The sequence below is a fragment of the Schistocerca nitens genome, chromosome 2 (assembly GCF_023898315.1).
Source record: "Schistocerca nitens isolate TAMUIC-IGC-003100 chromosome 2, iqSchNite1.1, whole genome shotgun sequence".
NCBI lineage: Eukaryota > Metazoa > Arthropoda > Insecta > Orthoptera > Acrididae > Schistocerca > Schistocerca nitens.
The window spans coordinates 1068985296-1069011676 of record NC_064615.1 but is presented as its reverse complement, the minus strand read 5'-3'; the positions used below and the strand labels follow the sequence as shown (position 1 = coordinate 1069011676).

The 26381-nt window shown below is 43.2% G+C and overlaps 1 protein-coding gene across 1 annotated transcript in view; it reads right to left on the bottom strand.

Moving 5' to 3' along the window:
* Window positions 1–26381, bottom strand: part of LOC126235547 (dehydrogenase/reductase SDR family member 11-like) — a 95342-nt gene that overhangs the window by 41586 nt on the left and 27375 nt on the right. The window contains exon 2 of the mRNA XM_049944264.1: window positions 1070–1232. Within this exon, the coding sequence (XP_049800221.1) occupies window positions 1070–1232 (163 nt within the window). The remainder of the gene's footprint in view (window positions 1–1069; window positions 1233–26381) is intronic.

Below are 26381 nucleotides of genomic sequence, written 5' to 3'. Positions count from 1 at the left end.
GCCTCCACGACGGTAGTCATCACCTGCGACGGGTCGCGTGGGTCGTGCAGAAGATCGGCAGTTGGTGTTGTGACCGCAGTATTGGTGATAAGAAGAGCTGAGGACGGCGCAGTGGAGGCGGCGTCGTTGAGTGGTGTCTGTACAGTCCGGCGCTGGAGACAGTTTTGGCCGCAGCCATCGCAGGTAAGGGGGTATCCGTCATACATAATGGCGGCCCTGCATCCTCCTATAACCAAGTAAGACGGCACATACTTCAGCAATTCCATTTTCACCTGACGGACGCCGTTTGTTGCAGGATAGGTCTCAAAGATTTTCCATTTTTTGACCAGGCGACTAAGTACATTGGCATATGGACCTCGAATGGGAGTTCGAAAACCGTGATCGTACGCAGGCCGAAACCCACGTGGTCAACCACTACTTCATCTAACTCTCTGTCGGGGTGACGAAACTTGAGGTTTCGCTCGTGGCGGCTCACGAGTTTCGGTGCACAGATCTCTTCAGCTCGCATCTGGACTTATACAGCGTTCCCAGTGATGGAAAAGTGAACGCCAATGACATCCTGCGGATCCAGGTGAAGATAATCCGGTATAAAGTTCTCAATTTCGTAAGGTCTTGGTCGTGCATATACTGCGTGGTATGTGATCTTGATCGCTGTCCGCCGGTAAGACTTTGCCATGGCTCGCTCGTAAGAGGGACTCAAAACCGCGGCAAGAAGTAAACGAAAGCGCGCTCCAGCTCCACCACAGCCAGGACGCAGCAGACGTCCGCGTATCATGGCTGCGCGAGCCGAACTAGCCTTACGCTATCAGACCACGACTGATGGCCAGGTCTGAACTCCCACATCCTGTAAACCATGTGTCGACAAGCTGTATTCGTACATACTTCATGTATATTTTCGTACATGGGTACCTCTTACTTGAAAGTCGAACACCTGGGGTCGGCGGATAAATACAATAGTTCCTAATTACTGTGGAATGGCATGGTAGCATCGTACTAATTTTTAAATTATTTATTATTTTCAAATGTCCGTATGTAAGTCGTACAAAGTAATGCAAGGCGTTGCTCTTACCCGTAAGGCTAGTAATGGGAAATACACCAGCGTTGTTGATGAGGATGTCGACGCCACCCAGGTTGTCCTTGACCCACTTGAAGGCCGCCAGGATGCTGGCTTCGTCGCTCACATCTCCGGCAACGGCGTACAGCTTCCCTGGTGCGTCTTTGAGTGCAAGCTCCTGTTGTGAGGCATAAACACTTTACTATATAAAACTCGTCATTAATATAATATTTTGCTGTGCGTGTTATAAATAGGCTGATTAGGTTTTTATATTGGTAACGCCACGTAGCGCTCTGTAAGAAAATCACTGATTGTGATGTGTGCAGTCTGTGACTGGTTTGCATTGTTGAAATATTTGCTATTGTAGTGTAGGGCAGTAGGATGTGAAGAACGCGTAGCGTTGCGCAGTTGGAGGTGAGCCGCCAGCAGTGGTGGATGTGGGGAGAGAGATGGCAGAGTTTTGACAGCGGACGATCTGGACGTGTGTCCGTCAGAAAACGGAAATTTGTAAGACTGGCTGTCATGAACTGAGATATATATATATATCTTTTTGATATTTTGAACACTATTAAGGTAAATACATTGTTTGTTCCCCATCAAAATCTTTCATTTGCTAACTATGCCTATCAGTAGTTAGTGCCTTCAGTAGTTTGAATCTTTTATTTAGCTGGCAGTATTGGCGCACGCTGTATTGCAGCAGTTTTAGTAACGAAGATTTTTGTGAGGTAAGTGATTCATGAAATGTAAGGTTATTGTTAGGGCCATTCTTTTGATCTCAGCTGTTTGAAAATCAAATAACGTAAGAGGTTTACCAGCACAGTAATCCATAAAGTTTTCTAAGGGGATGTTTCAATGTGATTTGAAACATTTTCGTGATTACATAAGATTACTGATACATATTTTCCCTGATATTTCTACATCGTCGAACTGACGTAATCAGGTCTGTATTCATACCAGCTGATCAAGCCTAAATCTGTATTTCTACTAAGCGATACTTGCCAGACGAAGCAGTTGTACGAGGCTGCTTCATGAGATGGCTGTTTCGCTCCATCATTTATATGGGGCGAAATCTGTTACGAAGTAATCAGTAAAAGGATGGGCCATCAGTGCGACATAACCATCTCGACGTGTTCTGCCGTATCTCTAGTCACTGGGACTGGGTTCGGTAGACACATATGAAAAAGAAAAAGGAAACGCAGTCATGTCACCACGGGCGATGGAAGGAAATACCCTGCGGGCGATACTAATATGGAAACCATCTTATGAGGGAAATGGCAATGGAATCCTTTGACCATACCACGTAAAATTTGATCTGCATCAAAGTAGAACGTTTTTAGCATCTTGCATCGCTAATCAATACAAAAATTGAAAAAAATTAATAGGAATCTACGAGAACCAGTAACCATCAGAAAAAGGCCGCCTGTGACACTGATTCATTTCAGTACGATATCAGTAATTACCCCAACGGTTGCTCATGGATTACTTAAAAGAAATTCTTTTTGGTCAATGATCATTTGACTGATTTAATGCGGCCCCCCACAACTTCCCCTCTGTCCCTCTATCACTTCAGAGTGACATTTACACACAATGTCCTTAGTTATTTGTTGAATATAGTGCAATCCGGAGTTTCCTCTAGAGTTTTTATCCTTTACAGCCCCCTCAAGTACCACGGAAATTATTCACTGACGTCTTAACCCATTTTCCACCATCCTGTCTCTTTTTCCTTCCTTTGCCGATTCTGTGGAGAAACTCGTCATTTCTTATCAGTCCACCTAATATTCAGCATCGTTCTGTAGCATCACCTCTCAAATGCTCCTTTTCTCTTCTTCTCAGTTCCCCCTCGGTCTATGATTCACTTATGTACAAAGCTGTGCTCACTAGACTATCCATGTGATTAACTATGCCCTGTTATTCTTTCTCTCTTCCTCTGATGACAGCAAAGACATCAGCGATCTAACAGTTAATATTCTTTGAGCCTGAATTTTAATCCAATTCTTGATCTAACTTCTATTTCTGTGATTGGTTCATTGATGTACAGATTGAACAGCAGAGGAGAAATACTTGCATCACATCTTTTTAATTTGAGTGCTTCGTGTATAATGTACATTACCCCTATTCTCCTACAGTTTAGAATTATTCCTCCGAGAATTTCGAACATATTGAACCATTTTACACTGTCGTGAACTTTCTCTATTTCGGCATATTCGATGAAAGTCTCTTGATTTTTCTTAAGTTTTGCTTCCATTATCAACCGTAAAGTAATATCTGTCTACTTTATGCATTTAAAGCCAAACTGATCGTCATCCAACTTATCCTCAAATTTCTTAAGTGTATTATTCATTTCATGAACTTTGATGTATGTGGTGTTAAGCTGAAAACGTGATAGTTTTCCCCCTAACCTCCCTTGCGATCTTCTGGATTGTGTGTACGGTATTTGTTCGAAATTCGGATGGTTTGTCTCCAGTCTCAAACTTCTACCAACTTGAACAGTCGTTTGGTTGCCGCCTCCAACAAGGATTTAAGATATTCCAAAGGAATTTTATCTATCCCTTTTGCCTTATTTGATCACAAGGGTTCGAAAGCTCTGTCAAACTCTGATTGTAATATTGAATCACCCGTGTCATCTGTATCGATTTCCAGTCCTCCTTAGATAACACCGTTATGTAGTCCCTCTTCTCTTAAAGGCCTTTAACGTAGTCGTTCTACCTATCTGCTCCCTCCTCTGCATATAACGGTAGGACTCCTCTTCCACTCTCAATGTTGAGTCCTTTCATTTTTTCTGTATGCTGAAACAGTCGTCTTTCTATTTCTTCACATTTCCTGCTACCTTTTCGCCTTTGCTTCCACGCATTTGCTGTTAATTTTATTCCTGAGTGGCTTATTTTGCTGCACATGTGTGTGTGTGTGTGTGTGTGTGTGTGTGTGTGAAGTGTGTGAAATCTTATAGGACTTAACTGCTAAGGTCATCAGTCCCTAAGCTTACACACTACTTAACCTAAGTTATCCTAAGGACAAACACAGACACCCATGCCCGAGGGAGGACTCGAACCTCCGCCGGGACCAGCCGCACAGTCCATGACTGCAGCGCCCCTGACCGCTCGGCTAATCCCACGCGGCTTGCTGCACATAAAATCTAACTGTTCTCACTTGTGGTTCTACAGGCGTCCGCACTTCCACAGAGCAATAGACGTTTTATTTAATAGTTGAAGTTGATGTTAACGTTGTCTAGTGGTTAACTTTCCCCTTGCTGAATCCGAAATGAATCCAAACAACATTTGATAACTCCTAGATTAACGAGACAGAGACTCACATTTGTGCTTTCCAATATAAAGTTGGTATATTCCGTCGATATAACCTATCAACGCCACAACAGCACATAGAAATGAATAAAATGTCGGCAAACCGCCGTCTGGAAGCTCTCGAAGTGACTTACCTTATTTACCAACCGAAACGGTTTTTGGTGAAAACTAGGCTTGCGATAAATATTAGAATATTTGAGGACTAATATCAAACAAGCCGATAACTACGGTAAAAAAAAATTCGGGAAGCACATTGTATTGAATTACTTGAACAGTATACATGGTTCAAATGGCTATGAGCACTATGGGACTCAACTGCTGAGGTCATTAGTCCCCTAGAACTTAGAACTAGTTAAACCTAACCAACCTAAGGACATCACACACATCCATGCCCGAGGCAGGATTCGAACCTGCGACCGTAGCGGTCTCGCGGTTCCAGACTGCAGCGCCAGAACCGCGCGGCCACTTCGGCCGGCGAACAGTATACATAGTTGGCGTCTTACAAAATTATATTTCACAAATAACCTCTAGATACATAATTCAACGGTGGAAAAACAGTCTATCAGCTTTTAGTTGTAAAGAAAAAAATTGTAAAAATCAGGAATTTTTCTCCAAAATTGGACATCTACAGATTCATTATTCCATTATTTTAACCTACTGAACAAAAAATAATTTAATAAACTGTTTCTTTAAAGTACTGTACTTCACTATTTTCATTGACAAGTTCATCACAACACTCTAGGGCCTCCCATAGAACTCTCGGGCTGCTTCTGATGACGTTCTAAAAATCTTTTTACTTTCTTGACATTGTCAGCTTTCTTGACACGCGCGTTTTTCTGCATTTTATTACAGCTGACTGATCAATGTCCCTGAAACTATCTATATGGGTTTTATTTACTTCAGCAATGATCAGAGAGGAAAAATTTCTTCGAGTGTGCTTATTTACATAAATAATAACTCCGGCTTCTCTTTTGTTAAGCTGTTATCACTGGTCCTGAAATCTTACTCTCGCCAGTCGTCGCCCATAACGATGCAGGTACTCTGGAGACTTAGGGTCTCCTAGTAACGTGATGACAAGGTTATAGTTTCAGGTTTTCTCAATTGCTTTTTAATGGCATAAAATAGCATAGCAAGTGACATGCACAGAAAATATGACTCCTGATTGGCAAGCAGTAAGCTGATTTGTCGACAACTAACAATAAATGTCTACGACATGTTCACACTTAACAAGACTCGTTTTTTGTAGGTGTCGAGTTTCGAAAAATTTCCCGTTTTTGCGTGCAATGTTAAACAGGCAAATAGCAAGCTTTCCTACAACCCGTGTACCCCAACTGATGAATGTACAAATATGTTTGAAAGCGGTAGAAAAGTGCAAGTTTTATTTGGTAAATGAAGTGCCGAGTTACTATACCTAATCACGTGTTAAATTCAGATCATAAACAGAGCAAGATCCGCCACACGATGATCGTCGCCATTAGAGCCAGTCTGCTACACATTCGACAAGAAGGCCTAATCAACCACACTGCTCCAATGTAACGTGCCAAGTCGTAAGGAAAAAGCAAAATTCACTTTGTGTTGATGAGCATACAAATGGAGGGGCTGGGTATATGCGTGTTGTTTTCACGTCCTCAATAAGAACTTATTACTGCACTCAAGCATGGCTCTATCTCTCTCTATTTCTGTGCATCTTATTGTATCACTTTCTACCAATGTCACGCCTTCTATCCACTTAAGTGCCTAAACAGAATGCATCAGACAATTGTGGAACCGGCACACCCCAACTTCCGATGACACTTACCAGGCAGTACTGTCTGCTATTCGCAACCACAACAACAAACACATTCCAACTGACTGTTTCGCACCTACTACCACACTCCAACTGCCACCTGAATGCGAAAACTGGCCTGCGTAAGTAAAGCGACCGCGCCCGCGACTTTCATCCAATGAGCCAAAACTCGCACTAAAACCACAGGCAAAGACATGAGTGTAGCCGATGTAGAGGGTGACAGACTGTCAATGCTAAGGGCCCGGGTTCGATTCCCGGCTGGGTCGGAGATTTTTCCCGCTCAGGGACTGGGTGTTGTGTCGTCCTAATCATCATCATTTCATCCCCATCGACGCGGAAGTCGCTGAAGTGGCGTCAAATCGAAAGACTTGCACCGGGCGAGCGGTCTACCCGACGGGAGGCCCTCGTCACACGCCATTATTATTATTATTATTATTGAACTATAGGAAATAAAACTTCCGAACGGTTCGCGTTGCGACGTTCAAAGTGCACGGTAGGCCGCAGGGCATGATGGGAATTAGTATCTGCATGAACACACGTCTTGTTGTTGTCGGCCATTGGTCACTTGAAAATGGCACGGTACGCCTGAGCGTATAGCGCTTGTGAAGGCCTACTATGCCAGCACCCGGCCGCTGTGACCGAGCTGTTCTAGGTGCTTCAGTCCGGAACCGCGCTGCTGCTGCGGTCGCAGGCTCGAATCCTGCCTCGGGCATGGGTGTGTGTGATATCCTTAAGTTAGTTACGTTTAAGAAGTTCTAAGTCTAGGGGACTGATGACCTCAGATGTTAAGTCCCGTAGTGCTCAGAGCCATTTGAACCATTTTGAACTATGCCAGCAATAATAGCTCAACTGTGGCTCAAAGGAAGTTTGCGACCAAGTTCAAGCTGAACACAACCGGTCCAAGTGCGCTAACGATCAAGAATTTGTTTAGCAAGTTTGATAGAACGGGAAGTCGGCAATGTCGGTCGCCCAAAGAGGGTGAAAACGCCTGAAAACATCGATAAGCCGCGTGTGTTTCAAACCAGCCACAGAAAATCGATCAGACGAGCTGCACAACAGGTGGGAATCAGTTAGGAGACACTACGACAAATTGTTGTTGAAAACCTGCATTTCTTCCCATACAAACTTCAAACCCACCAGCCACTAAGCCCCAGGGCCACGGACGGAACAGCGGTTGTGTTTCGCCAACACTGTTGTCCACAGAGCTGACGAGCAGGACCTGGATGTGAATATGGTTTGGTTTAGCGACGAAGCCCACTTTCATTTGGATTGGTTCGTCAATAAGCAAAATTGGCCCATTTGAGGGACTGAAAATCCGCATTTCGAGATCGATAAGTCTCTCCTATCCCCCCCCCCCCCCCCCCCCCAACGGGTGACTGTGTGATGTGAAATGTCCAGGCACGGAATAATCGGTGCGATATTACTTGATGGCACGGTGACTACCGAACGGTACGTGAAGGTTTTGGTAGATCCCCATTATCCAAAGTGACCCTGATTTCCAGGAGACGTGGTTCATGCAAGAGAGAGCTCGACCCCATCGACGCAGCAGAGTGATGTCCTGGAGGAGCACTTTGGGGACCGCATTCTGGCTCTGGGGTACCCAGAGCCCACTGACATGGGTCTCGATTGCGCACTATATTTTCCCGACTTCTTTTTATGGGTCTACATTAAAGACAAAGTGTACAGCAACAACACCAAGACCACTGAGGAGCTGAAAACAGCCATTCAGGAGGTCATCGACAGCATCGATGCTCCGACACTGCACCGGGTCGTGCAAAAATTAGTTATTCATCTGCGCTACGTCGTCGCCAATGATGGCAGGCACATGAAATATGTCACAAACCAAATCCGAATACCTGTAGTGACGTTTACATGTTGAATAAGTGTGTATACGCTGTAGTTTGTAGCTAATTTACCTTTTTTCATATACTTCAATAATTGTCAAATCAAATGGTTCAAATGGCTCTGAGCACTATGGGACTCAACTGCTGTGGTCATAAGTCCCCTAGAACTTAGAACTACTTAAACCTAACTAACCTAATGACAGCACACAACACCTAGCCATCACGGGGCAGAGAAAATCCCTGACCCCGCCGGGAATGGATCAATAATTGTCACCCTGTACATATTAGTAGAATATATACGTTAACTCAACTGAATATTCACCCAATTTCCGGTTTCAAACTGAATATGATTAAAGTGTCGTGTCTAATGTCAGTTTGCGTATCCATACTCTCGAATTTGGATTGACTATTCTGAAGAAATATACCTCATCACATGGATTTCAAGATAGAAATTCGTTTTGTTATTTTATTTGAGTCTGTGACCTATAGTGTAAAAACATGTTTAGAAAGATATTCATTTCTGATGCTGTCCTACTTCCTTACAGTAACAACAGAAATGGGAGGCATTAAGACTATTGTATGTGCAGATTGGAAATACACAATAAGAGATAGAGGGGTTGTAGTCTGTGAATTATGTAGAGGAATTGTTGTCAACAATCGTACTTTTTGTTTGTCACAGAATCAAACCAACGTAATTGAAAGTAGTTGCTGTATCATTTAAATTTGAAGAACTGTCTGCCACCTACATGTTAGTGCAAGTTTAAGCAAAGCGCGCTGGTCTGTGAGACTTACGGTAAAGCAGGCATGAGTCAAATCCGCATAACGAATGACGACCGCTTTTGTGGTACACCGCCGAGTCTCAATGTGGGTTTTGTAACAGGATGTAACAGGTGGTGATGATTAAAGTGGAGCTACTCACAAGAGGTCCAGTGTGGGCTGTAGTCATCGTATGGAAATGAAACCTGGCAATGCCCTATCTTTCATAAGATCTGTGGTTTCCACACAGTTGCGCTCTCCCAAAGCAGGAATCACTTTCCGTTCAAGGAGGTCTCGATAACGTGCAGACGTCACAGTACACCTGACAGGCCCTCGCGTGTATTCCCTTCAAAGATGAACGGACGAAGAATAAAAGTGCTTGTGAATTCACGCCATACAGCCATATGCGGGGAGTGCAGTGGCTCTTCGTGCACAATGCGCCGTTTAACAGTACCTCAAATTCGGCAGTTCTGTGTGTTCACTGCAGTCAATAGTGTAAAATGTGCCTCGACAATCCAAAGAATATTGCCCAGCCATAAGTCAGCAACTTCGACCCGTGCCAGAACTGAAGAGGAAATTCAGAACATTGCTGCACCGTCTGGATTTTGTAAAGGTATCAGTGTAAAACAGACCGCTGAATTCCCCATACTGTTGACCATGGGATGGACAACTGTAGTGACACTGCGCGAGTACTATCACTAACTGCGGCACGTGCTGCATGGTCAGCTGCAGCAACAGCAACCTCAACAATAACTTCCATCGGGACAGGACGCCTTCCTCTTCCAGGTTCCACACCAAGCTCCCCATATAATCGAATTTCATTACCATCTTCTTTAAACCATGCAATGACATCGGGCCTCTCCTCAAATCTTTCAGTCGGCGACATTCTCTGAATGCAGCACTGTAATTGCTGCCGTTCACGTAAAACTACACTCCTGGAAATTGAAATAAGAACACCGTGAATTCATTGTCCCAGGACGGGGAAACTTTATTGACACATTCCTGGGGTCAGATACATCACATGATCACACTGACAGAACCACAGGCACATAGACGCAGGCAACAGAGCATGCACAATGTCGGCACTAGTACAGTGTATATCCACCTTTCGCAGCAATGCAGGCTGCTATTCTCCCATGGAGACGATCGTAGAGATGCTGGATGTAGTCCTGTGGAACGGCTTGCCATGCCATTTCCACCTGGCGCCTCAGTTGGACCAGCGTTCGTGCTGGACGTGCAGACCGCGTGAGACGACGCTTCATCCAGTCCCAAACATGCTCAATGGGGGACAGATCCGGAGATCTTGCTGGACAGGGTAGTTGACTTACACCTTCTAGAGCACGTTGGGTGGCACGGGATACATGCGGACGTGCATTGTCCTGTTGGAACAGCAAGTTCCCTTGCCGGTCTAGGAATGGTAGAACGATGGGTTCGATGACGGTTTGGATGTACCGTGCACTATTCAGTGTCCCCTCGACGATCACCAGTGGTGTACGGCCAGTGTAGGAGATCGCTCCCCACACCATGATGCCGGTTGTTGGCCCTGTGTGCCTCGGTCGTATGCAGTCCTGATTGTGGCGCTCACCTGCACGGCGCCAAACACGCATACGACCATCATTGGCACCAAGGCAGAAGCGACTCTCATCGCTGAAGACGACACGTCTCCATTCGTCCCTCCATTCACGCCTGTCGCGACACCACTGGAGGCGGGCTGCACGATGTTGGGGCGTGAGCGGAAGACGGCCTAACGGTGTGCGGGACCGTAGCCCAGCTTCATGGAGACGGTTGCGAATGGTCCTCGCCGATACCCCAGGAGCAACAGTGTCCCTAATTTGCTGGGATGTGGCGGTGCGGTCCCCTACGGCACTGCGTAGGATCCTACGGTCTTGGCGTGCATCCGTGCGTCGCTGCGGTCCGGTCCCAGGTCGACGGGCACGTGCACCTTCCGCCGACCACTGGCGACAACATCGATGTACTGTGGAGACCTCACGCCCCACGTGTTGAGCAATTCGGCGGTACGTCCACTCGGCCTCCCGCATGCCCACTATACGCCCTCGCTCAAAGTCCGTCAACTGCACATACGGTTCACGTCCACGCTGTCGCGGCATGCTACCAGTGTTAAAGACTGCGATGGAGCTCCGTATGCCACGGCAAACTGGCTGACACTGACGGCGGCGGTGCACAAATGCTGCGCAGCTAGCGCCATTCGACGGCCAACACCGCGGTTCCTGGTGTGTCCGCTGTGCCGTGCGTGTGATCATTGCTTGTACAGCCCTCTCGCAGTGTCCGGAGCAAGTATGGTGGGTCTGACACACCGGTGTCAATGTGTTCTTTTTTCCATTTCCAGGAGTGTATTTCGCTAACAGCGAGCGGTCTCCCTTCTGGATATCCACACTGTTCACTCACGTTACGGCTTGTCGAACGGCATCGTAGACGTTATACTGCCATACAAACAGTGTACAATGCCAGGTTTTTCCAGGCGACCAAAATGGGAACCATTTTTTTCCAGTGTAAATCGGTTTTGTATCATCGCTCTAGAATATCTACCAAGTCACGCTGCCATATGATAATTACAATCCATATTGGATCTCTATGAGTAGCTCGCTTCATTTATAACCACTTGGTATTTTAAATCGGACTATATCTTGTGATCTAGAGGATACCGAAACGGTAGCTCAGAGTGTTCTGTCAGGGCCCTGGCCACACTGTGTATTAAAAATAGAAAAAACTGAGTAAATTTTGCATCGATGAAATTTGAGAGACTATCATGCAACATCCGCAGATAGCTTCAGAAGAAAAACGGCAAAGCAATGGGTAGGGAAAGAACGTGATGTAGCGAATTTAATTAATAGCCAACACGCCCAGGATCCCAGGTTCGATCCCAACCATTGCTTATATATTGTAAATTCTCGTCTGTTGAATATCTTAAATCGGTGAAAGTTCTTCACCGACTGCTTTGAAATTTTCACTCAACATTGCAATCGAATATGCACATGTTCTGTATACCTGCTGAAGCGCAATCTTATAATATACTGACAGAGAAAAACCGCTACACCAAAAAATATTTAATTAGAGGAATGAAATTTCGGGAATACCTTTGTCTAGGTAGCGTATTTAAGTGATTAACATCGCAAGATCACAGCTTAGTCTAAGCGCGAGATAAGTCATTGCAAATGTGAAATGCTGGTAAATCAATAACCGGTGTAATCGCCAGACTGTTGAATGCAAGCATGCAACCGTGCATGCATTGTGTTCCACAGGTGCCGGATGTCAGTCTGTGGGAAGGAGTTTCACGCCTGTTGCAATTGGTCGGACAATACAGGGACGGTTAATACTGTTTGTGGATGACGCCGGAGTTGTCGTCTCATGACATCCCATACGTGTCCGCCCCAATACCTGAATGGTCAGCGCGAAGGACTGCCGTCCTAAGCGGCGCGGGTTCGATTCCCGGGTGGGTCGGGGATTTTCTCCGCTCAGGGATCGGGTGTTGTGTTGTCTTCCTCCTCATTTCATCCCCATCCGGCCTGCAGGTCGCCCAATGTGGCGTCGAATGTAATAAGACCTACACCAAGGCGGCCGGACCTGCCCCGTAAGGGCCTCCCGACCAATGACGCCAAAGGATCATTTCCATTTTCCCGTCTCATATGTGCTCGCTTGAAGACAGATCTGATGATCAAGCAGGCCAAGACAACATGTCGACACTCTGTAGAGCATGTTGGGTTACAACTGCGGTAATTGAGTGAGCGTTATCCTGTTGGAAAACATCCGTGGAATGCTGTTCATGAAAGGCAGGACGACAGGTCGAATCACCACACTGACGTACAACGTTGTAGTCAGGGTGTGTGGGATAACCGCAGGAGCTCTCCTCTCATACGAAATCGCACCCCAGACCGTAACTCCAGGTATAGGTCCAGTGCTTCTAGCATACGGACAGTTTGGTTGCAGGCTCTCAACTGGCCTCCTTCTAACCCACACACGGCCATCACTAGCACTGTGGCAGAAGCAGCTTTCATCAGGAAACACAAAAGACCTTACTCTCCAGCAAGCTCTCGCTGAAACAACCGATTTGTAGCAGTTCATTGTTTCCCTGTGGTACCAACTGTTTGTCAAATTGCTGCTTCACGAGCAGTTACCATGCGCCAGAGCCACACGCCGAACATTTGAGTGTCCAGAACCTGGTCTTCTTGTGACTGTACATTCTCGTGATCACCGCTGCCAACAGTGATGTACAGCGGCTACGTACCTGCCAAGTGTTCTTGCAGTATCGCAAATGGAACATCCACCTTACCGACCCTATTACACGACCTTGTTCAAACCCATTGAAGTGCTGATAATGACAACTTTGTCATTTATAGGTATTTTTACCTAATATCAGCTCACCACGTCCAATCTCAGCCGGCCGCGGTGGTCTAGCGGTTCTAGGCGCGCAGGTTCGAATCCTGCCTCGGGCATGGATGTGTGTGATGTCCTTAGGTTAGTTAGGTTTAAGTAGTTCTAAGTTCTAGGGGACTGATGACCAGAGATGTTAAGTCCCATAGTGCTCAGAACCATTTGAACCATTTGAACGTCCAATCTCAAAGGTAAATAGCGCTCACGACCGTATCTAAAGCAGACCTGATTTGCATCCCCAGAGTGGGGCTACTAGCGCCACTTTTGTGCGACTGTAAACATTGTTATCAAAAAAGTACTTGATCTTATCAGTTGAAGACATAAAGTCTGGAAACGAGTCCGTGATCATATTTTTGTCACTTTATTTTAGAGGTCCGTCTTGATTACATAATTTTTTTACAATCACTATGACCGGGAGACGGGAAAAGCAAAGGAGAAATGGCTGACGGAAAAGTGTGACAAGATAGAGAAATTAGAGAACGAAGGAAAACATGATATGATGTACGAAGAAGCTATGGATTTGACATTCAGAGAAAAAGAAACAACAATGGACTAAAGGAAGTTGAGGCAGCAGACGCTAAAAAGGTGAGTGAACCCCAAAAATAATGAGAAGATGGAAAGAATATGTTGAATGGCTATACGCTGCAGACAGCCGACCAAGTGAAGAAGACCTTGGGATAGAAGAAGAAGATAAAGTTGCAGATGATGATAAACGAAATGCAATACTAACTAGTGAGACTGAAGAATCTATGAAGGAGATGAAAAATGGAAAGTCAATGAGAATTGATGAGATTCCTGCAGAACTGTTAAAGTCATTGGAGAAAGAAGGGAAAATGGGAGTTGACTGAATTGTGTAATCAAATATACATGACAGGAAAATGACCAAAGGACTTTACAGAAAGTATCTTAATACCTATAGAAAAGAAAAAATAAACAGCAAAAAGTGTGACGATCATAGAACAGTGAGCCTGATATCGCATGCAGCCAAAGTCTTGCTGTGGACGCTCAACAGAAGGCTATATGGAAAGCTGAATTGCGTAATAGGAGACGAACAATTTGGTTTCAGGCGAGGAGTGGGAACTCGAGATGCCATTGGGCTACTGAGAGTGATAGGGGAGAGGTATGTGGAGAAGAAAAGGAAGGTGTATGTTGTGTTCATTGACCTTGAGAAGGCTTTTGACTGTGTCAGATAGGACAAACTGATGGAAATCCTAAGGAAACATGGAGTTGACTGGAGGGATAGACGGCTAATTACAAATTTAGGTTTGAACCAGAGAGCAAGAGTAAGAATAGGAGGTGTGATGAGTGAAGAAATTGAACTGGGAAGAGGTGTAAGAGAGGGTTGTTGTTTATCACCAACACTGTTCAATATATATCTCGAGGAAATTATTAGCGAAAGTTTTGATGGAAGGAGAGGAATTCGTATAGCGGGTCGGAGAGTGGAATGTGTAAGATTTGCAGACTACGTGGTTGTGATAGCATAGGGTGCAAGAGAGATGGAACAAATGTTAGATGATATAAACACAAAATCAGAATAATATGGAATATAGATTAACAAGAAGAAAACGAAAAGCAAGGTAATTGGAGGAAAGGCGCCGTATGATAATAGGAGGAGAGGAAATAGAGCAAGTGAATAACTTCAGTTACGAGTACTTGGGAAGTGTAATAATGGGTGATATGCATTGCTCAAACGGAAATTAAGAAAAGAATTGAAATGCAAAATAAGGGTTGAAGAAGAAAGAGAAATTACTTTGTGGACCACTAAACAAAGATCTGAGGAAAAGACTTGCCAAATGTTACATCTGGAGCGTTGCATTATATGTGCGGAGACCTGGACATTGAGGAAGGAAGATGAAAGAAGACGGGAGGCACTAGAGATGTGGATATGGAGAAGAATGGAAAAGTGAAATGGGAAGACCGAGTAAGAAGTATTAAAAATAGTTGGAGAAGAAAGAAACATGCTGAAAGTCATTAGAAAGAGAAAACGGAACTGGATTGGACATTGTTTGAGGAGGGACTGTTTATTGTAGGAAGGAATAGAGGGAATGGTGGAGAGAAAAAGGGGAAGAGGAAAAGAAAGATATCAAATGCAGAACAATATCAAAGGAGACAAATATTCAGAAATGAAAATACTGGCTGTGGACAGACAAAAGTGTAAGACGAGACCTGCCGTAAGGCAGAATACCGTACTACTACTACTACTACTACTACTACATTGACCGGTTTCGGCTACTACCATCTTCAGATCTGTTACAAAAACAAAAAGTGTGTAACAAACTAACCTATGTTTACTGACACTAAATCTATAAAAGTCTTAGTGCTACATGTATACCAGCTATACATACCATAAAATATTCTGATGTAGTCTCAACGTCAAAGTAAACATGTAGGTACATAGTAAGTGCTGGTAATGATCAGAATGCGTCCGATACTTATGCAAGGAAACTGAGGCCAGCAGGGGACACTATAGGTAGGCTACATGATTAACCAGTATCGCAATTGTAATGGTTAAAATGTGGTATGCGTAGTCATTAATTAATAGGTTTAACAAATCCTGTGTGAATGAGGAGATTGTTCTTAAATATGTTAATGTAAGGATTAATAATAATTCTACAGCAGCGAAATGTGTGAAAGGCAAAAGTGTAGTTGTATGGATAAGGACTGAGATCAAGGAGGCATACAAGGATAAAGAAAAATGTAATTTGGAAGTAATCAGACTACAGTTACCTTTATGCACGTTACTCTCGCCATTACAATTCTCATGCATGTACAAAGGTGTTAAGAGTGTAGTGGACAATGAACAGAAACAGATTACAATGAGCATGGGAAGAAAATCTCCGGTTTACAGACGGAGAATAATGTAACATTAGACGAACAGCGGGAAGGCAAACATAAATTTGCGGATGGGGTGGTTAATCTCAAACATAAAAATGGCGGATAGTGAAATGGATCTCCTGAATAAGGGCTTACATTCTAGTATCACTCCAAAATTGCGCCCATGCGTAATCAAAAACACTAGAGCGGAAGCAAAGGTTGCTTGTGACGTGGCTAAACACAGTAAATTTGATCAAATGGACATAACAGTAAAAACTAACAAATGTATATCCAAAGAAGGCCGCTACGAACGTAAATATTCAAATCATTTAGAAGCACTTAAAAGTCTAAATCAGAAACTGGAAAGGGTGTTAGTTACGAGGGCTGACAAGGGGAATTCGGTTCTCGTAATTTATGATTGCGATTACATCCAAAAAACCTAAAAAAAATCACTATTGAACAAATTTGAGTCATATATAACGCAAAAAATTGAGAGCAGTATCTTTTTGTTTCCAGATGAACAAGAGAAACTTAGATTAAAAATGATGAATCCATCCATTCCTGTGCATCATTTGGAAACTAAGTTATACAAGAGAGGGGAACCGATTCGGCTGATTATTAATAATATGCCATGTTCCAATTGCAAATTGAACCGGGAATGCAACAGGATACAAAGTAGCATATACTTATAAAAAATAATTCAATGTCAAGAACAGTTATGAATTTGCGGATCAGATTAAGGATGAACCAATCCCAGTTGGAGCTACATTGGCTTCTTTCGACATTGTTAACCTTTATACCAACGTCCCAGTAAACGATACGATGGATATTTTAAGGAAAAACATGGTAACGTATAAGAAGATTAGTCAGGGTGAAATAGTAGCACTTTTGGAAATTTTAGTATCTTTTAATGACTTTGTGTTTAACGTTAAAATTTTGTATCAGAAGGACGGACGCCCAATGGGTAACAGCTTGTCTGGTACATTAGCTGAGATATTTGTAAATGAGCTAGAAAATAAGTTTTTTGGTCTAAATCCTGACATCTGCGAAAAAATTGTCTATTATACGTAGATGTTATGTAGACGACATGATACTACCGTACAAAGGTGACGAAAGTGAAGTACACGAAGTAACAAAGAATGAGTGGCATGCACGAAAAATTAAATTCACAGTGGAACTGGAAGAAGAAGAAGATAATATAAGTTTTTTGAGACTTAGGTTAACTAAAAGGGATGGAAGGCATAAGATTAGCAAAATTAGGAAGACGACAGCCACTGACACGATTATAAATGCGAGATCCTGTCACCCTAAGAAGCATAAATGGGCATATTTCCAGAATGAGATTTTCACTCTGCAGCAGAGTGTGCGCTGATATGAAACTTCCTGGCAGATTAAAACTGTGTGCCGGACCGAGACACGAACCCGGGAGCTTTGCCTTACGCGGGCAAGTGCTCTACCAACTGAGCTACCCAAGCACGACTCACGCCCCGTCCTCACTGCTTTACTTCCGCCAGTACCTCGTCTCCTACTTTCCAAACTTCACAGAAGCTCTCCTGTGAACCTGCAGAACTAGTACTCCTGGAAGTAAGGAGGAAGGGGCGTGAGTCGTGCTTGGGTAGCTGAGTTGGTAGAGCACTTGCCCGCGTAAGGCAAAGGTCCCGAGTTCGAGTCTCGGTCCGGCACACAGTTTTAATCTGCCAAGAAGTTTCATATCAGCGCACACTCCGCTGCAGAATGAAAATCTCATTCTGGAAACATCACCCAGGCTGTAGCTAGGTCATGTCTCCGCAATATCCTTATTTCCAGGAGTGCTAGTTCTGGAGGTTCGCAGGAGAGCTTCTGTGAAGTACGGAAAGTAGGAGACGAGGAACTGGCGGAAGTAAAGCAGTGAGAACGGGGCGTGAGTCGTGCTTGGGTAGCTCATTTGGTAGAGCACTTGCCCGCGAAAGGCAAACGTCCCGAGCTTGAGTCTCGGTCCGGCACACAGTTTTAATCTACCAGGAAGTTTCATAAATGGGCATAGTTCAGAGCTATGATCAAAAGGATGCTAAAACTGCCACTCACCTCTAATGACGAGGTTGAAGAATTAAGTGAGATTAGACACGTAGTCAAGACAAACTGATATAAGGAGCGTGATATAGTGAAACTTTCTAATGGACTAAAATCAAAAGTATGTGACAAAACGGAGACAATGGAACGGGAGGATAAGAGTTTGTTGCTATGTCATACAATGATGCATTTTCCGACGGAATTGCCCAGGATTTCAGAAAAACGAAAATAAAAATTGGATTTCAAACGAAAAGTACAGTTGTAGGCTACGCCACAAAGTTGTCAACAACAGCAACAAATATTCGGAATCTGGTGTCTATAGGGTCAACTGCCAAGACTTACAGGTTTTATATCGGTCAGACAGGAAGGAATTTCAAGAGTCGTTTTAGAGAGCATACATATGACCAAAATAAGAGCGCTTTCGGTACACATTTAGACAAACATTCGATGGAAACATAGAAAATAATATGAAAGTGTTGCATAGGGCGCCAAAGGGACGGTTACTGATCTTACTCGAAGAAATGGGGATTTATGTGCACAGAAAACGGCATCCGGAATTACTGCTGAATGAACAAAATGCTTATTTTGATGTATTGAGAAACCTACTGGTTTGAGCAGCGTCGAGCGCCCCAGCGGACTGCCGTGCGGTCGTTTGCGCCGGCCGCCGGCGACGAGGAGACTGGGCCTTCCTCCGCAAGGTCCGCCGCAGGAAAACAAGAATGTCATACAGAGAATCCACGATGTGCCGCCAGTGAGACCACACTCTAGATGTATTATCGACTATCGATTTTTTAATTTTTAATTAGTAGTCACTGCTTTGTTAATTAACTTACAATTACGTTTATGCTAATTGATCTGTCAGGCTGCAAGATTTTATTTTATAGGTGTTTTTAATATTATACTTTTTATACTGGCTTTTATACAACTGTTTGTTTTACCTTTACATTATTAATATTTGCACTTTTTACGTGGATTTTAATTATGGTCCAACTCCACTTGGAGTATGTCAGTACATGTTTTATCATTGTCGTGTGAAGTAATTTTAATTAATGGCTACGCATACCACATTTTAACCATTACAATTGCGATACTGGTTAATCATGTAGCCTAGTTATAGTGCCTTCTGCTGGCCTCAGTTTCCTTGCATAAATATCAGACGCATTCTGATCATTACCAGCACTTACTATGTACTTACATGTGTAAGTAGGCTGTTTAGGTTTTTATATTGGTAACGCCACGTAGCGCTATGTATGAAAATCACTGGCTGTGCTGTGTGCAGTCTGTGGCTGGTTGGCATTGTTGTAATACTCGCCATTGTAGCGTTGGGCACTTGGCTGTTAACAGCGCGTAGCGTTGCGTAGTTGGAGGTGAGCCGCCAGCAGTGGTGGATGTGGGGAGAGAGCTGGCGGAGTTCTGAGACTGGATTATCTGGGCGTGTGTCCATCAGAGACAGTAAATTTGTAAGACTGGATGTCATGGACTGCTATTAAGGTAAATACATTGTTTGTTCTTTATCAAAATCTTTCATTTGCTAACTATGCCTATCAGTAGTTAGTCCGCTCAGTAGTTAGAATCTTTTATTTAGCTGGCAGTAGTGGCGCTCGCTGTATTGCAGTAGTTCGAGTAATGAAGATTTTTATGAGGTAAGTGATTCATGAAAGGTGTAGGTTATTATTAGTCAGGGCCATTCTTTTGTAGGGATTTTTGAAAGTCAGACTGCGTTGCGCTAAAAATATTGTGTGTCAGTTTAGTGTTGATCAGAATAGGTAAAGAGCGAAATGTGTGAGTACGTTCAGTTCTGCTCAGCTGTTTGAAAATCAAATAATGTACGAGGGTTTATCAGCACAGTAATTCATTAATTTTTCTAAGGGGACGTTACATATGGTAAGTATAGCTGGTATACATGTAAACATTTTATGTTTTTTATGTAGCACTAGGACTTTTGTAGATTTAGTGTCAGCAAACTAGGTTACTTGTTACACACTTTTTGTTTTCGTAACAGAACAGAAGATGGCAGTAGCCTAAACCGGTCATAGTGAAATGTAAAAAATTTATGTGATGAAGACGGACCTGTAAAATAAAGTACTGGACCGATTTACTTCAAATTTTTAATCGACGCTCTAATGAACATTTGGATGGGCACACGCTATATATCGTTTTAATGTATACAACATGTAAATATATATGTAATGTATAAAGGGAATCACGTTTACCAACAATTTCGATAAGTTGTTGACTGATTTACTTGAAAATTTTACAAGTTACTCTAATAAACGTTGTGGTAGACATAGTCTATTTATTTTTTAATATGTGTAATACATGAATGAATATAAAATATAGAATAGGAAAAGTTGTTAGCAAACATCTCGAAAAATTGTTGAATAATTTACTTCAAATTTTTACAGGACGCTCTAATAAACATTCATATGCACATAGCCAACATTATTTTTTAAACAACAACGTATAGATTTCCGTTAAAACCGACTGTAAGAAAGAAAATGCACTGCTTTGAATATGTGCGGTCATGTTTTCTACCCCACAATATTTTTAACTACGACAGTAGGACATTTAAACTATTAGAAATATTGTTTCTCCCAGACATATCCATTCCCACTATATACATTTCTAGACAAAAATTATATATAAATCCATTTCCTGTTTTGATTTCTTCCTCACGGTTAGTTTTCAAAGAAAAAGGAAAAGTTGTATTCGTAGCTTGTCAATTTACAATTAGAATTCTAGTACGAAATAAGAATTTGCACTAGACAACATGAAGGGGGAGATGGACAGAGAGACGGGAAAGAGAGATGGACAGTGAGAGGTGAGGGGGAGAGTTTTATGGACAGAGAGGATGGAAAGGATAAGGAGATGGTCAAAGAGAGGCGAGGAGGAGATGGACAAAGAGGAGGGAGACAGAGTTTACGACATATATCCAAATCGCATAATTATTTAGCAATTTCGAAGCATTGTTAGGTTCGCTAGTTTTGAATAAAAATCATCTGAAACGGCAGTCAAAGACCCGGTATATGGAGTCACCTTCGTTCTGCCAACGTCCTCGTCAAAGAGGGCGGAGGAACAAACAGATGTTGAGGGCACTCTCTTGCCACTGGGGTGGGAAACTGTTCCTAAAAGACGGCAGAAGCAGTAACGATCAGCGACATGAGTATTCAGAAGACAATAGAAACCACTGTATTAAAAATACACAATGTGTGTCTACAGGAAATACAGGGTGATTCAAAAAGAATACCACAACTTTAGGAATTTAAAACTCTGCAACGACAAAAGGCAGAGCTAAGCACTATCTGTCGGCGAATTAAGGGAGCTATAAAGTTTCATTTAGTTGTACATTTGTTCGCTTGAGGCGCTGTTGACTAGGCGTCAGCGTCAGTTGATGCTAAGATGACGACCGCTCAACAGAAAGCTTTTTGTGTTATTGAGTACGGCAGAAGTGAATCGACGACAGTTGTTCAGCGTGCATTTCGAACGAAGTATGGTGTTAAACCTCCTGATAGGTGGTGTATTAAACGTTGGTATAAACAGTTTACAGAGAATGGGTGTTTATGCAAAGGGAAAAGTTCTGGACGGCAGGAGGTAACCATGAGAAAAGATTGGATTACAATGAAAGGGCAACATTCTACCATCAGGGCGTGGAAGTTAGAACATGGCAGAGAACCTAGCAATTCTGAAAGAGGAAATTTCAAACGCCCAGTCTAGACGTTAGTGTTAGTAGTGACATGGAAATGGTCAAACCAATATAGTGTTACGGCATAAAGTCAATTGCCGGCGCGCCAGTCGGGAACGATAGAGAAGAGATGGCTGTGAGAAGTCGTCAGCCAATCGAACGCTGACCAGACCTCCCTCCAGGACGACAACGCGACAACAGTGGCCTCTATGTGAAGAGGACATAAGCGCCGCGACCGACTAGCTACGCCCCAGTTCAATAGTAGCTTCGAGACTAGCGACTTGGATAGAAGCGTGAACTCTTATTACTTCCTGTGTAATCTCTATGTAGCACCGACTTCGAATTGTACATACTGAAGAAGCTTGTTATTTCATGTCGCCCTTTGCTTGCGACACTTCTGTATAGTTGTCGAAGATAAGTACTGTCTCTTCTCATTTTGTAATAAAACTTACCAATACGATTTGTTTGAGTGTTGTCTAGCGATCCGAGTATGAAGGTTTCCTAGACCCTGCATATACTTCAACGAGCAGGGAGACATAAAATGTAGGGTACTATAAAACAGCATCGGAAAATGGTATAAAGGGAGTAGAACTCGTTATGAATAGCACGGCAGACCAGAGAGTGAGTTTCTCTGAACAGTTCAGTGATATGGTTGTTCTCCTCAGAGTAGGCAGTAAAACCAACTCAAACAACAATAGTTTAGGTATACATGTCGACGTCACAAACAGAAGAAAAGGAGACAAAGAAGTAAATATGTGCATTTAGAAAGGGTAATTCAGTAAGTAAAGGGAGAAGAAAATCCAACAATCATGGGGATCGGGACGTGGTAATAGGAAAGAAAGACTAATTGACTTCCACAAAAAAATTCAGTTAGTACACGTAATAGCAAATACACTAATCAAAAAGCACAACAGGAGGTGATATACTTTGAAAAGGCCCACAGACAAAGGGGTAGTCCAGCTGGATTACATCAACATCAGAGATTCCGAAATCAGATATTCAGCTTGAAGGCCTAAACAGGATAGGATACAGCCAGTAAACCGAGGTTGTGACCTGGTACTCACGGGGAGGCAGGATTCGGTTACGATCGTGGACGGGGCGGTAATCAGGTACTGCTGGTTGCCTTGTACAGTAACACATTTATTTTTAAAACAGTAATATCAGACTCAACAATAAATAAAAAATACCACACGTAATTAATGAAGGAATAAACAACTGTGTAAATAATAGTGTTTTCAGTGCGTTACAATTTAGCAAATCACCATAAAATACAGATACAGATAATGTTTAACAAAACACACAAGCCACTGTGATCACGGCTGAAGGCCTTAGACACCAAGAATAGCAATAAGTTAAGAATGTTTAAGGACTCGCTGCAATTACAACTTACAGGTACTGAAATATTAAAAAGTAAGTGGCCACAAACACAGCAGTAGGTATCAGACGCCAGGAATGGCAGCAAATAAGGTTTTAAGGCTTATTGCTAAAATACAAATATCGAATTATTTTTTTCAAAAAAAAATTACCACAATCACGACTGAAAGTCTTACACGCCAGGAACGGCAATTATATAAAAAAAAATTAGAAACCTGCTGTTAAACACCAAATACAAGCAAAGCTTAATTAAAAGGAACCAGCAACTGACCACCAAACGGGTGAAATAAGATGATGGTAACTTTGTAACACAACCCTTACACTGCTAGATTTACTCCAGAAGGCGACCGTAACTATTAACTAGACATAGATAACCTTTAATGTAGGCATTACAAGGTATGGTAATAAATAATACAATAATAAAACAGAAGGACCAGTCACAGACGGTGCTCTAGGAATCGACCTCTGAGAACGTCCGGCGACGCGAGCGATGAGATAGGCAGCCAAGAGTTGCATTCACTTCACGAGATGGTACCTCAGACTAGTGGCAGTCTAACGAATGACTAATGATGATCTTGCTGAAGCTACCTGACGTCCTATAAACCAAATGCAACGATGGAACAAAACGCCAAAGCTGGAACCGGCGGTCTGCACTAAGTCCCCAGAATACTGTGCTTACAGCGCCCGGAACGAGAAAGGAACCACTACCAGATTTCCGTCCGATTTCACAAACCCGAAAATCTGTACAAACAAGTCACAGTAGAGAACACCAGACAAACCAACAGTAACTAAAACCCCACTCGATTTGCGTGCGAGGCAAACCCGAAATGTAACCACTCCAGAATCAGTAAGCACACATCACTGCGGAAACAAACGCAAAGCGAGCCAAAACCAAGTACCAAATAAGTGATATCAAATTCATTAGGCACACAAACGCACACTGAACTCAATGTGAAACAAATCTCTTCGCTGCTTTATTGATTCACAGTTGAGTAACCACACCGTCTTACCACTGAGCCAAGTGCTTTTAACATAGTAGGGTCTTCAAGTACTAAGCTGTACGCAGATCCAACAAACTGCCCATGACGGCGCGATCATAATCTGTCACAACATCACATACGTACAACGGGGCCCACACTGGTGACCCTGCTCTACTTGGACTGAAATGCACTCTTCTTAAGCTTGTTGGATCCGGTTTACGACGAGGTCGTGCACCCTTGTGACCACAGCCCTTCCATCGGGCAGTCCAAGCCTGCAGCCAGTGGTCCTGGCGTGTTCTGGCACTGCGCGGATCTGGCTCCTCCTGAGTCCCCAACCCGAACTAGCATACTCACACGACTCGGAAAAACAACGACGTCGCCCCAAAGATAGGGCAACAGTTACTACATATCGATAACCGCCGCTGCTGCCACTAGCACGCAACGCTTGTTAAACCGAGTGGCGAAAGTCAACACGAGAAGAAGACAAAAAACCGCAACCATGCCGACTAAACGATACTGTCTGCCCTGCAACAGAGGGCGGAAACCTAGAAACAGCACCAGCGCAAGCCGAGAATCGTCTGGAAGAATTAGTGTGGAAGGAAGTGAGATAGTGGAGTACTGAGGAATGATGGCGTGTGTTTGAAGTTCTGGAAGGCTGTTGGTACTGCGATAATGCAGATAGATTAGTAGAATTTTGTACAAAACATAGGCTAGTAATATGTAACACTTGTTTTCAACACCATTCACGAAGAAGGTATGCATGGAAAGCCCCCGGAATAGGAAGATGTAACAGATCGACTTCATTATCGTTAGGCGAAGATTCCGGAATCAAATAAATGACTAGAAGCTACCCAGGCCCAGACATCGATCGTGCCCATAACATAGTGATTCGAGGATGTGATTTGAAATTCGAAATTCCGGAATCAAATAAGAGACTAGAAGTTACCCAGGCCCAGACATCGATAGTGCCCATAACATAGTGATGCGAGGATGTGATCTGAAATTCGAAATTCCGGAATCAAATAAGACACTAGAAGCTACCCAGGCCCAGACATCGATAGTGCCCATAACATAGTGATGCGGGAATGTGATCTGAAATTCGAAATTCCGGAGTCAAATAAGAGACTAGAAGCTACCCAGGGCCAGACATCGATAGTGCCCATAACATAGTGATGCGAGGATGTGATCTGAAATTCGAAAAACTTAAGAAAAGAACGTGTGAGAAATAGGGTCTGAATACACTAAAGTATGGTGTGATTCGGTCGACATACGAGGAACAAACAAACATGGCTACAGTCATGGACAACACCAGAAATTTTGATGAAACATGGGAGTCCTTGAAAAGCAGTATCCTACCTGCAGCAAACGAAATAGTTGCAATACAGAAGCATAATAAAGAATGGATTATGGGAAGCATAGCAACAAAAATAAATTTAATTCGTAATCTGATACAAGCCATCACTGAGTTAGGTGTAAGGCAATATAGTGCATCGAGGAACGCAATCAACCGTGAGTCAAAAAAAGGTTAAACAATTTTTCTTGAAGGAACAATGCGAATACGTGAATGAAATGAACAAGGTAGGAAGACTGATATCTGCCTTTCCATCAATTAAACAGTTCTTTGAAAGCAGAAAAATAAAATGCATTGAAATCCATGATGAAGATGGAATAGTATTAGATGATCAGAAAAACGTAATGGAAAGGGGGAAACAATACCTTGAAAAACTTTATGCAGAAAATAATGCAGACCTGGAACTGAGGCAATCGATCCGGAAGAAGAGGGATAAGTTGCGCAATAAGTTCAACCTTGCAGTCAGCTTAAACCTCCGAATGCCACTGGGTGATGGTATATGGCAGAACTCATGGAGGCTGCTACACGAAGAAGTGTTCCATCTCATATACGAGGTGCGGCTAGAAAAAAACCGGACTGATGCTGGAAAAAACATTTATTTACAATTATTTACAATTTCATGTTATCTCCTTCAATGTACTCTCCTCCTCGGTCTCTACACCGCTCCATACGAATTTTCCACTGTTCATAGCAATGCTGCAGATCATTTTCGGTAAGTCCATACATTACTTCCGTCGCTTTTTCTTTTACTGCTTCAACAGTCTCAAATCTAGTTCCTTTCAAAGCTGACTTGACTTTAGGGAAAAGAAAAAAGTCACAGGGGGCCAAATCAGGTGAGTAGGGTGGATGATCTAAGATGGGAATGTTGTGTTTTGCCAAAAACGTCTTCACTGACAACGCACTGTGAGCTGGGGCATTGTCTTGGTGAAGGATCCATGACATTTTTCTCCACAAATCGTTCCGTTTTCTCCGTACTCGCTCACGTAGGGTAGCCAGGACGCTA